This window comes from Brassica oleracea, chromosome C4 (genome assembly GCF_000695525.1).
Source record: "Brassica oleracea var. oleracea cultivar TO1000 chromosome C4, BOL, whole genome shotgun sequence".
In the NCBI taxonomy this organism is placed as follows: domain Eukaryota; kingdom Viridiplantae; phylum Streptophyta; class Magnoliopsida; order Brassicales; family Brassicaceae; genus Brassica; species Brassica oleracea.
In genome coordinates, this window is record NC_027751.1 from 47,656,510 (window position 1) to 47,668,016 (window position 11,507).

Genomic DNA, 11,507 nt, shown 5'->3' on the forward strand with positions numbered 1-11,507 from the left:
TTGCTCCAAAACGAGTTTAAAACCGTTAAAAACACGGAATATCAATCACATAAAAGATAACCAAAAAAAAAAAGAGAGAAAAAACACACACACAAAGGAACTGCTTCATCAACTACTTGATAGTAGTCATTCAGTGATCAAACAACAGAACCGTAACAATCTAAAATGGTTTCTGCCCTTTATCTTGATGGCCACTTTAGCTTGTATGAAAAAATAACTTGAGCTATTACTAATCCAAGCAACAGTCCTGGTCCAAACCCTATAACAACTGCTTTCCAGCTCAGCACTTCTTCTTCTTCTTCCTTGTCTTCTTCAATATGTTGTTGTGGTGGTGGTGCAAAGCAAGTTTCCTGGAGAGGAAGACCACAAAGGCCTGCATTCCCTTCAAATGAAGATTTATGTTGTCCAATAATCTGTGTTCCTTGTGGTATTTCACCCTTGAGTTGGTAATGAGACACATTTATGAATGCCAAAAACGACAGGCTCCCGAGTCCAATAGGAATAGTCCCAGAGAGTTGGTTTCCTGACAGATCTAATGACTCGAGCTCTGTAGCGTTGGCCAAAGACAGAGGAATATGGCCCGAGAAGGCGTTGTTGGATAAGTTGAGTGCAATCAGTGTCTTCAGGAGACCAATGGATCCAGGAATCTGTCCTTCAAATCTGTTTCCAGAAATGTGAGGACTTTGCTCTGTTCCATGAATAGACCTTTGTATTGCAAATCTATAGTATCCTCATAACTATAGTAACCATCTTTGGAAGTTTTCTTTTTGTATCCCATATATATTACTCCCATCTTCATTCCTCTCGAGTGAAGATGTCTTCCAATTCATAAAGTAACTTGGCGGCAAGCTTCCGGTAAAGTAGTTATCCGATATTTCAAGTACCCGCAGCTCAGGAAACGCGAGAGGACCATGATCAGGTGAAGATATAGGACCATATAATCTGTTTGACCGAAGGGTAAGGACTTGCAAATAAATTGGGTAAACTCTTGAGCCAAAGAGGAAATGTGTCAAGGATTTGGTTGTGGTCCACATTTATAAACTGTAGCGAGGAACAGTTCAGTAGAGACCTTGCAAGTTTCTTCAGTAATTTTATTGTAGCCAACATCGAGTGCCCGCAGAGAGGTACCGACGTGGAACATGTCCGGAAGACTTCCTTCCAAGTTGTTCATCCGGAGATTCAGATCCGTCAATTTATGAGGAATTGAACCAGTGAAGTTGTTGTAGGATAGATCAAGAACAACGAGAGAGGGTAAGTTGCAGATTGAAAGTGGTATGTCTCCTGTGAAACCATTGTTCCGTACAGACAACGCGTGCGTTGATAGAGAGTGGTGGAATAGGAAACGCTCCTTGGAAAAGGTTTAAAGCCAGTATTAATATTTGCACTGATGAATTTCCTAGCTACAACTTTGGTCGAACCTTCGAAACCACTATTGTTACCAAGATTCACTAAGCTTAGGCGAGGAAGGTTCCATAACCACCGAGGGATTTTCCCTTGGATATTATTTTTTGAAATGTCTAGATGCTCCAATCTCAAAAAGGTTTTTTAAGATGTTTGGGAACACACTCAGGCCGCAACGTGAGAAGAGCAGAACCTCCACGTTCATCGTGACTTTGGAAGATGAACTTATACTGGTTGCCAGCAGACTATTTCCTGAGAGATCAAGTCTCAACAATGACTTGAGAGTGAAGAAAAGCCTTACATCAATTGGGTAGCTTATGTTTAGGAAAGAAAGGTCGAGATATTCGAGGGTGGCGAGTTTTGAGATAGGCTTTAGGATCTTTCCTTCAAAAAGGTTATCCCCAAGGAACAAGACCTCAAGTCGAGATGACGCAAATGGTTCAGGAACTTTAATAGGATCTGTGAAATTAATGGTTTCCACGAAGATTCAGATATGACAAGGAAGGCATAGTGAGGAGAGAAGAAGGAATGGCTCCAGAGAAGTTATTACTGGAAAGGTCCAAGATTGAGAGGCTGGCTAGATTCCATATAAGTGGGAAACCACCAGTGATCTCGTTCTTGTCAAGGTACAACAAGGTTAGCATGCTTAGGTTACTAAACGAGGAAGGAACTTGGCCGATGAAGCCATTAGAGGAAAGAGCCAAGATCTCTAACTTGTTGAGATTGCCTAAGCTGGAAGGAAGGGAAGAGGAGGTGAAACTGTTGAGAGTGAGATCGAGGTAACGAAGGTGATTCAAGCCAAAAAGACTACTGGTGGGTTCAAGAACTGAGAAGTGATTATTGGAAAGGTCTAGAAATGAGAGTTTGGTTAGGCTAAGTATATTTAGGAAACTACCAACGAGCTCATTTCGGGAAAGGTCTAAATAGGAAAGCAAGCTTAGGTTGTTAAAAGATGAAGGAAGTTGACCGATGAAGCCATTAGAGGAGAGAGATTAAACCTCTAGTTTGTTGAGATTTCCGAGTCCTGAAGGGAACGAAGAGGAGGTGAAGTTGTTGTAAGAGAGATTTGAGGTAACGAAGATGATGAAAACGGAAGAGGCTACTGTTGGGATTCAGAGTTCCACTGAGGCAGCCACTCGGTAGTTGGTAGCTTAGTGACCTCGCCTGTCTTGTTATCGCACCGGACTCCATTGAAGTAGTCAGTTTGGTTGTGCAACACTGGAATCAAACTCGTTCTTGAACCGCGTAAGGGCTTGGATATGGTGGGGATGACAAGCAGAAAGACCAACAACAGGGTTTTCTACAATAAAGATGCTCGACACAGAGACACGACAGAGTAGTAAGAGTACCGAGAGAAAACACAAAAGCAGTTGCGAACCGGACATTGTGGCCATCGCGCGCGAAAACTTTTGAGATGAAAGTGTTTACTCAACATATGATTTGGCATTGGAGCTGTCCAAGTTTACTTATATCTTATAGTTGCATGTTTACCGATAAGTCTTGCCGTCGTGGTAGCGGCGTTAGCTTAAAAGTCTTTCTTGACTTGGACTAATTGCCATAAAGTCTTCCTAGTGGGATCCAAGTGCGGGTCTTTCTTGACCTTTAGTACTTACTAATAATGGTCTTTGTTGACTATTATAGAACTCTATTATTGGTGATGTTTACCCTTGTTCCACACGGTACCATTGTCAGCATTCCCAAATCAAACTCGAGAACGAAAGTACTAAAACTTCTATTTTGTTAAAACTGCCGAGTGCAGAAGAGGGGATGAAGTTATTAGAAAAAAGGTAACGGAGATGATGCAAGCAAGAGGCTGTTATTGAGTTTTCAGAGTTCCAGTGAGGCTACCCACTTGGTATACTTGCTGTTAGAACACTTCATTAAGGATGTTGAAAATTCAAGATTGGTATGTGCTAGGTCATGGTGACGTAATTTTATTGTATGTGCGAATCATTCTAACGAAATCCTCTTTAAAAAGGGTGTATTCAAGGTGATTTGATTTTTAATGGAGTTTTAGATGATTTCAATAAGTCGCAAAGATTTATATGATTTTTGTTAAACCACTCTAGAATATAACCTAAAATCATGTGTTGCAATTATTTTAACCAAGAAACTCTAAAACTCTACAATTTTTCAATAATGGTGGATTTTAGAGTACTCTATGAAATGTTAATTAGTTCAATAACAATGAATTTTAAATGAGTTTTTAAAATTTATGTTTAAATAATAGTGAATTTGTCATTTTAATACAAATCACCTAAAATTCTCAATTGAATACACACATGTGAGCTTCTTGGTGACTTGGTTGCCCTTTCTGGGAATAATTTTTATAGAAAAAATGACTTTCCTTTTAGTATATACTGTAAAAAGGCAAAAAATAGAAACAATGTATTTATCTTCGTAATATTTTAATTAAAGTAACTAAATTGACTAAAATTTTAGAAACCCACATTGAAAAAGGAAAATAGCTATTAATTGGAAATAACTCCTTTTCCATACCTTATTTGTCTATATAAGAAATAGAGAGAGCAACCCTAAGAGTAAAACCCTAATTAATTTCTAGGAAACAATGACGATGATCACTGATCTTTCGTTGGATTTGGTAGAGGAGATACTCTCTAAAGTTTCGTTAACTTCTCTCAAAGCCGTAAAATCCACTTGCAAAGGATGGAACACTCTATCCAAAGACGAGAGCTTTACAAAAAAACACTCAGCCATAGAGTTTCCGGTGTTCTTGACCTGTAAAGCTTATCGTTTTCATAGAAGATTTAATCTCCACAGAATCCATAACATCAAAGACATGCCATGTATAAAGGATACAGGTGAACTACATAGTCCTATCGGTTTATATATAGAGTCAACCAGTGTGACGGCTTATTGTTATGCCTCGATGAGCGTAACAGGCAAAGGCTATTTGTATGGAACCCGTATTTGGCTCAAACCAGATGGATTGAGCTCAGAATTAATAGGACCATAACAGATCAGTGTGCTATAGGATACGACAGCAACAAGAACCATAAACTCCTGTGGCTTTTCTATGAGTATGACAATAATGATAATGTCAAGCATGAAATCTACGATTTTAAGTCTAGTTCATGGAGGGTTCTTGATATCATCACTCCTAGAAAGTTTAAACGGATATGGAAGAGAGGTGTGTCCTTGAAGGGAAATAGTTACTTTGTTGTTGATGGGAAAATATTAGGTTTCGATTTTACTAGAGAGAAATTTGGACCGTTTTTGGATCTACCATTTGAAACTCATAATAAGATTCCATATTCTTGTGTCAGAGGAGAGCAGCTTGCGGTGCTATTTCAAAGGCACCTATATGAATTGGTGATATGGATTACAACTGAGATTAAGCCTGATGCAGTGTCATGGAGCAGTTTCTGTAAAGTTGATATGAAACCTTTTCTTGGCGACCATGGGTTTAAAGTTGGCAGTTTCGTCATTGACAAGGAGAAGAAAGTAGCAGTGGTTTGTGGTGACTGCGAGGAACGTAGAGATCATATCTACAAGGGCCAATGTTATGTGGTTGGAGAGGATGGATGCTACCAAGAAAAAACGGATATGGAAGATATTGTGATCTCTTATGTTCCAAGTTTGGTGCAGCTCCAATAATTAAGGTCAATCAGTACCTTCATCGTGAGGCAAAAGAAAAGGAGGAGATTATTAGTCATTTTACAATAGCTTGTTTGTTTCTTGCATCATCTCTTTTTATTCACTAATTATTGTTTTGAAAAAGCTTGGTCAAGTACCTCAAACAAACATATGCTTGGCTAGCCTGAAACTATACTTAATTATATTGTCGACACTCATGCACAAAATTACATTGAATCGTGCAAAAGCTTTGACATCTGTCAAGTTTCATAGATTTATGAGTACAATATAAGCGGTTTTGTGTTGTTAGTAACTTGGTACATTCCTGGTCTGATTCTCAATTTGTGTTACAGTTAAAAAAAAAAAAAAATACTACGAAACTAGCTTGTGATACTCACTTTCTTTGTAATCAACGTGGAGTTGGCGTATTAAGTAAACTCTTAAATTATTTGGTAGGCGTTTAAAAGATCATAGGTTCGTAACTTCGCATCTTGTTGGGAGAGATCTTTTCTAATACAGAGTTAATTTAACTTGGTGTGGTCCTCTTGGCTACAGGGATGTACGTCACTTAACGCAAATCAGAGTTTTTATTCTCCTTAGAAGAGAAATGCATGATAAATATAGATAATATAGGTTGTGATCGTTCTAATTGTATTCACATTTCCTAGCTACGATGTTTCTGGTTTGTAATTGTGTCGTAAAAGCTTTTTCTCTCGGGCACAGTTTCCAAAAAGAAAAAAAACCTAAATCTTCGTTCTCCTCTCGGCGGCTCTGCCGTTCGCGAGTCGCCGCCTCTGCTCTGCCGGCTTGCAATTGTTCCGGTGGACTCCCCTTCTCAAACTCCATCTTTGATCTTTTCTTTTAACTCTTCATATATCTCTTTTCAATGGCATCTTCTTCCCAACCCCCAGATCTAATTGAAAAAGTTGACAATGGCTTAGTGTTCACCATACTTCGCCGCTCTTCTTCAACTGGTTCTCTAAAAGTACCAGCTTCCTCAATTGGGTTTGATGGGTTTGTTGCTACTGCCGAAAAGTTTCCATCAAGCCAAAACTCAGGACAAGACTCAGCTGTTAAGGGTTTTGTTGGATTGGAACCTCCAAAGATTCTCTTTGATGTTCTTGTGGAAAGTGTACCTCAAGTTGAGAACCACAAAGATGCAGGAGGAGAAGCTGTTAATGAAGACTCTACTTCCTCAGCTGCTCTTGTGGATTCAATAATCGTGCAAAACCTTGTCACCGTTGAGGGTTCTTCTACTACAGAAACTAATAAAAAGTCTGATGTATCAGTTTCCCCTTCTCTAGGAGCATGGGCAAAACCTTTAAAGATTTATCCATCCTCTCCATCAGCAGTAGATGTTCTGAATAAAGCTGGATCAAATCTCCTTCAAGAACTATTATCCCCGGTTCACTGGCCTTCTCTCTCTGATGGCCAACATCACTCTGCAAACAATCATACTAGAGCCCCACAAATGACAAACAGAGTTACTAACAAAGCTCTGGTCAAAGTCAAAATTGCCTACTCCTGAAGTAAAGAAAGATGGAAATCTTCGATTCCCTTGGGCTGAGAAGATGAACCCATCTGCCAGGAACCTCTACAAAACAACATCTCCCACATACTTGGAAGATGGTACTCCAATGGTAACAATCCCGAGCAAACTTCTGCTTCATGGTCCTGAAAATCAGAAAGAGTATATTATTGGCCAGTTTCATCGCTGTTCTATTCCGTCAGGTGGGCTTGTTCATGCTGTAGTTAATAGGATTGGGGTAAGAAATGCAGAATCTTTTCTAGGAAACTAGGTGATTCTTCTTTTTTATTCCACATTCCAGATGTATCTACACGTTCTTGGATTCTTCAGAGGGGATTATGGCATGTGGATGATTGCTTGATGTTTGTAGCTCCTTGGAGTCCTGCAGCTTCATTATCTCTTCCAGAGATTTCCACTATTCCAGTTTGGGTAACTCTAAAAAATATCCCCAGTAGGTTATACTCTAATCCAGGAATAAGCCGAATTGCCTCTGCCCTGGGAGCTCCAATGCTGACAAATAAGCCCAGACTTGACCCTACTCTCATGGGTGAGACAAAAATCTTGGTGGAAGTTGAATTGGACAAGCAATTCCCGCAGAAGATCGCTTTGAATGACAAAAGGGGTACTATATCATTGGTTGATGTAGAGTATTCGTGGATCCCAACAAAGTGTGGTAAGTGTGGACACTTAGGCCATAAAGACTCAAGATGTCTGCAAAAATCTGCTCAGCCTAGGAACTCGAGTCATCCGTCTAATGATCAAATAGGAGCTTCGCTTGCTTCTGCAAGTGTTTACCCTTCTGTTTTAGTCCCTGAAGTTGCTACAGATGATATGAGTATTTCTGCTTCTGTTACTGTGGCAAGGACTGATTCAGCCATTATTCCAACAGTCTCTCCTCCAGTTGCTGCCGTTGCGTCAGTCACAAGAACTCCAGTTGCTGCAGTAGCGTCCATCACAGGAACTCCTGTTGTTTCCGCTGCATCAGTCACAGAACATGTCCCTACTTTAATGGCTCCCTCACCTACTGTGAATATTGGTTCAGTCCATGTCCCATCCACTTCAGTCTCGACCACAGTCATTCAAGCCATAGAAGCATTACCTACTACATCAGTTGCTACTCTAAAGTCTACATCAGTATCTGATGGCCAAGTACTAGCCTCTTCTCCTTCATCCTTTTTTTAGATCCTCCCTACAAGTACCGAGTCAGAACCATCTACTCCAGCCACCATCTTTAAAGCAACAACAACAGCAACAGCCACTCCTTCTAGCAATTCAGCCTTGTCTGAAAATGCTCCGCTTAATACAGACCATACAACTACTTTGGAAGATCTTCCAGCCACAGGGAGTGTTTTTTTAACGCCCCCACCCGAAGTTTCAAGTGATATTCCACCATATTCCGGAGGTTTGTCTTTTACTCCTTTCACAGGTGATTGCACAGGTTATTTTAATGAATTTGAAATGGCCCAACGATCACGACATGGAAGAGAGCTGAAACCATCTCAGAAGGTCCAAGATATGCAGTGGCAAACAGTAAGAGGTCGCAAAAGCCGGGGCTGCCGAGGCAGAGGTCGTCACGGAGACCAACACTAAAGTTATTTAGTGAGCTAATCTCTCTCTCAATTTTTTTCAAATGCTTAGAGATTTATGCTGTAATTCTCTAGCTCCATATGATTTTTCAATCATCTTTCTTTCACAAGCTTTACTTTGAACTCTATGATGTCAAATTCATAGCCTTGTAACTTTATTTTCAGCATTGCAATTTAAATATGAAAGCCTTTTACAAAAAAAAAAAAATGTTTCTGGTTTGTATACAGATAGCAAGGGTTACAGATAGCATGAGGACAAGGGTCGGTTCCCCAAATAGAGCATTATATCAGTAAATATTAGGATCATTACAGCAATCTACTAACATGTAAACGAACAGGCCATAGAAGATTAATCCTTTCTTGTTATTTTCATCGTTAGATTTGTTAATTTGCCTAAGTGGCAGAGACATATGACACCTACACAGTATCTGGTTCAAAATTTCAAAGCTAGATTATTAAACCGAAGTATATATATATAAAAGGTGTTTGAGAAGAACAACACTGAAAGTTGTTGAGGAAGTGCTTCAGAAATCAGAACAAAATGTGAATGCAATTATTCATAATCCTGCCGGAAATTACAGGGATATTTATTATTAAAAAAAAAAGAATCTTTTGGGCAAACACTGGTGGTGCCAACAAGAAGCCAGCAAAGGTTGTTCAAAACAGACTCCTCTCCTTCAAGGTGGATAGATATCATAACTCAGACAAGGATGTGCTTATTTTGCAGCTTCAAGTGCAGAAGCTCCAGAGATAATCTCGATAAGCTCTGTTGTAATAGAGGCTTGACGAGTCCTGTTGTAAGTAAGGGTGAGACGGTCAAGCATTTCTCCTGCGTTTCTGCTTGAACTGTCCATTGCAGACATTCTAGCTCCCATCTCACTACACGCATTCTCCAGCACCGCATTGAACATTACCTAAACGTAAGAGTATTATAATTAATTCCTTATATTTATTTTCTATGATTAAAAAATCATAAATTAAGTTGGTATCTTCTTTGTTTACTTACACAAGAGAATTGGAACTCGGCCAGATTCTGCAGAATCTCTCCCTTTGTTTCACCGCCTTCAATCTCGTACGAGTCAAGCTCACCGAGTTTGCCTCCAACTTCAGATTCCTTTTCAATAATCTTTCAATGCAAAAAAAAAAAAAACAAGAATAAAATATGTGTGATATTAATCACAAATCGTAGTCTTGAGACATTTGACAATTGTGACATACCTCTGGCGACAAAACAGTGGCCACAGTCGGTAGAAATGCGACAACCGAATGGAACTTGTTGTAGACAATGCGCAAAGCATCAAATTCAACGTTCTTCAGGATGTCATCAGCTAGAACAGAGACCTGAACCAGCAAGTAAACATAAGAAAACATCAATACATAGTTCGAGAACGAGCAAGTAACAAGTATGACCTTACCTGGGCATAATTGAGTGGATTCTTATTCAGCTCTGTTACAGTAAGGGAGATGTGGTTCTTTGAGTCACGGAACATTATAGCCTTTGCTTTCTCTCCCACAATAACAAACTTCACTTCCTTTTCAGGACCTGCAACGAAGTAAAAAACAAATATCAGGGGTGGAAAATTAGGGAAACAAACAAAACCCATAAAAACCATAGATAAACATACCAGCATTCAATTTGTAGAGAGCTCTGCTCACTTTAACAACAGTGGAGTTAATTCCACCACAAAGACCCTTGTCAGAAGAGAGAGTAACCACCACGCTCTTCTTCACGTCAATACCTGGTTTTGACATTATGCAAATCATAAACACATCCAAAAGCAAAAGAAGAACACAGAGATAGCAAGAGAGGATGGATATCGAAATAGTAAGAGATTGATCGTCATCATCAATATAAATGCATGCCATGGGATGGGATGGGATATAAATTGATAAATATAAACTACTCCAACCGTACTGGGATTATCTCCAAGAAGTGCGGTAAAAGGCTGCCAAAGTCCACGGGAGTTCTCAGCTCTGCCTTGAACAGCTCTAAGCTTAGAAGCAGCAACCATCTTCATGGCCTTTGTGATCTTCTGGATGTTCTTTACACTCTTCATGCGGTTACGCACTGCACAGAGAATACATATAGACTCATGAATATTAGAACATCTTAGAAATTCCAATTACCAGCTGAGACTTACCAACTTGAGTAGAGATAGATCGAACTCCAACAAGTCCCTCCTCCCTACAAATCAAATGCAGATTCAAATCCTCACGATCCAAATACATTATCTACTCACAAGCCACAGAGCAAATTGATTTCATCTTGTGATTAGATTAAAACGAGAATCGTTAGCTGAGAGTCATAGAGACCAAATGAAATTCAGGGAGAAATGCTAACCCTAACGATCACATCAAAAGACTCAATCGAACAAAGCGATTTCGAATTCACAAGAAGAAGAATCGACAGAGATCTCACTGGTCAGAAGAAGCGAGAGGAGATCGGATGGCAGCGATTGGGCGGAGGAGACGCCTCCCTTCGCGACGGAGAATAGACATAGCCATTGATCAAAGATTGATGATGATGATGATAAATTAAAACACACGATTTTCTCAGATCGGTGTTCTTTCCTCTTCTCGACTCGGGTGATATGACTGACTGCTATTGGCAAAAACAAGGGGTTTGTTTGTCAGAACACACTTCCCACGACGTCGTTTTGGGATGATGACGACAAGTTTTCTCCTGAATTCAGTTTGAGCTCAACAAAGGCTAATACTGATACATCATCGGCCCAAATTAAATACGAATTTTAGTTATGTTATTAAATAACTTATAATTTATAGTATCGAGAAATTTAAATAAGAGTAGAATTTAATACCCGTAGGAAGCAAATAACACTAATATGAGGGAGAGAGTTTATTATAAGGAAGAAGAAGATGTAATGGTTCTTTGATTATAAACTCTTGTTCTTGTTTATGGTGTACAAAAGAGTGAGATGAGTGATGGTATTTATAGTGAACAACAATACATAAAATAACAAAGATGGTGTTTAATTTGGTAAATGAGTGGATGATCATAATGCTTGATGAGTAGATGATCATAGTGCTTGAGTTGGTAAAGGAGTGAATGATCATAGTGCTTGAGTTTGGTAAAGAAGTGGATGATCATTTCAATGCTTAATTTATAACACTCCCCCTTGATCATCTATCTTGTATTACGTGGTGCCTCGTTAAAAACCTAGTCATGGAAAACCCAATGGGAAAAACCGTAGTAAAAGTAAAAAGAGTACAACTACGTAAGCTCCCCCTCGAATGAGTAGTCATAGAACCTTTAGAACAATGATAGATTTTCATCTCTCAAATTGTAACATTCTCTTTGGTTGTCTATCTTTTGTATGTTCTTTGTTGCCTCGTTAAAACCTTGTCATGGAAAAACCCAATGGGATAAAAAAAAA

The 11,507-nt window shown here is 39.3% G+C and overlaps 3 protein-coding genes and 1 pseudogene across 3 annotated transcripts; 2 read left to right on the top strand and 2 right to left on the bottom strand.

Moving 5' to 3' along the window:
- Window positions 1-99: 99 nt before the first annotated feature.
- On the bottom strand, window positions 100-2,820 carry LOC106342650 (annotated as a pseudogene).
- A 1,150-nt stretch (window positions 2,821-3,970) lies between these two features.
- On the top strand, window positions 3,971-5,019 carry LOC106339081 (putative F-box protein At3g20030). The gene is made up of 2 exons (XM_013777901.1): window positions 3,971-4,131; window positions 4,305-5,019. The coding sequence occupies exons 1-2, from the start codon at window positions 3,971-3,973 to the stop codon at window positions 5,017-5,019; spliced, it is 876 nt and encodes a 291-aa protein (XP_013633355.1).
- A 1,550-nt stretch (window positions 5,020-6,569) lies between these two features.
- LOC106339082 lies at window positions 6,570-8,116 on the top strand. Its single transcript, XM_013777902.1, has 3 exons — window positions 6,570-6,764; window positions 6,857-7,660; window positions 7,709-8,116. The coding sequence occupies exons 1-3, from the start codon at window positions 6,570-6,572 to the stop codon at window positions 8,114-8,116; spliced, it is 1,407 nt and encodes a 468-aa protein (XP_013633356.1).
- Window positions 8,117-8,603: 487 nt separating this feature from the next.
- LOC106342651 (ATP synthase subunit gamma, mitochondrial-like) lies at window positions 8,604-10,760 on the bottom strand. The gene is made up of 8 exons (XM_013781648.1): window positions 10,532-10,760; window positions 10,254-10,297; window positions 10,028-10,180; window positions 9,738-9,851; window positions 9,528-9,655; window positions 9,331-9,453; window positions 9,119-9,238; window positions 8,604-9,026 (listed from the first exon to the last, which is right to left on the bottom strand). Exons 1-8 carry the CDS (start codon window positions 10,615-10,617, stop codon window positions 8,829-8,831), a joined length of 966 nt encoding a protein of 321 aa, XP_013637102.1. The 5' UTR covers window positions 10,618-10,760; the 3' UTR covers window positions 8,604-8,828.
- Between the last annotated feature and the right edge of the window lie 747 nt (window positions 10,761-11,507).

Excerpts from the sequence above, each read along its gene's own strand:
- LOC106339081 (XM_013777901.1), top strand. The coding sequence starts at position 3,971 with ATGACGATGATCACTGATCTTTCGTTGGATTTGGTAGAGGAGATACTC. Across the intron at positions 4,132-4,304 it reads TCAGCCATAGAGTTTCCGGT|GCAAAGGCTATTTGTATGGA; the intron begins GTTCTTGACCTG and ends TGAGCGTAACAG.
- LOC106339082 (XM_013777902.1), top strand. The coding sequence starts at position 6,570 with ATGAACCCATCTGCCAGGAACCTCTACAAAACAACATCTCCCACATAC. Across the intron at positions 6,765-6,856 it reads CTGTAGTTAATAGGATTGGG|AGGGGATTATGGCATGTGGA; the intron begins GTAAGAAATGCA and ends TGGATTCTTCAG. Across the intron at positions 7,661-7,708 it reads CTACTCTAAAGTCTACATCA|ATCCTCCCTACAAGTACCGA; the intron begins GTATCTGATGGC and ends TCCTTTTTTTAG.
- LOC106342651 (XM_013781648.1), bottom strand. The coding sequence starts at position 10,617 with ATGGCTATGTCTATTCTCCGTCGCGAAGGGAGGCGTCTCCTCCGCCCA. Across the intron at positions 9,454-9,527 it reads ATCCACTCAATTATGCCCAG|GTCTCTGTTCTAGCTGATGA; the intron begins GTAAGGTCATAC and ends TTGCTGGTTCAG. Across the intron at positions 9,239-9,330 it reads CCACTGTTTTGTCGCCAGAG|ATTATTGAAAAGGAATCTGA; the intron begins GTATGTCACAAT and ends TTGCATTGAAAG.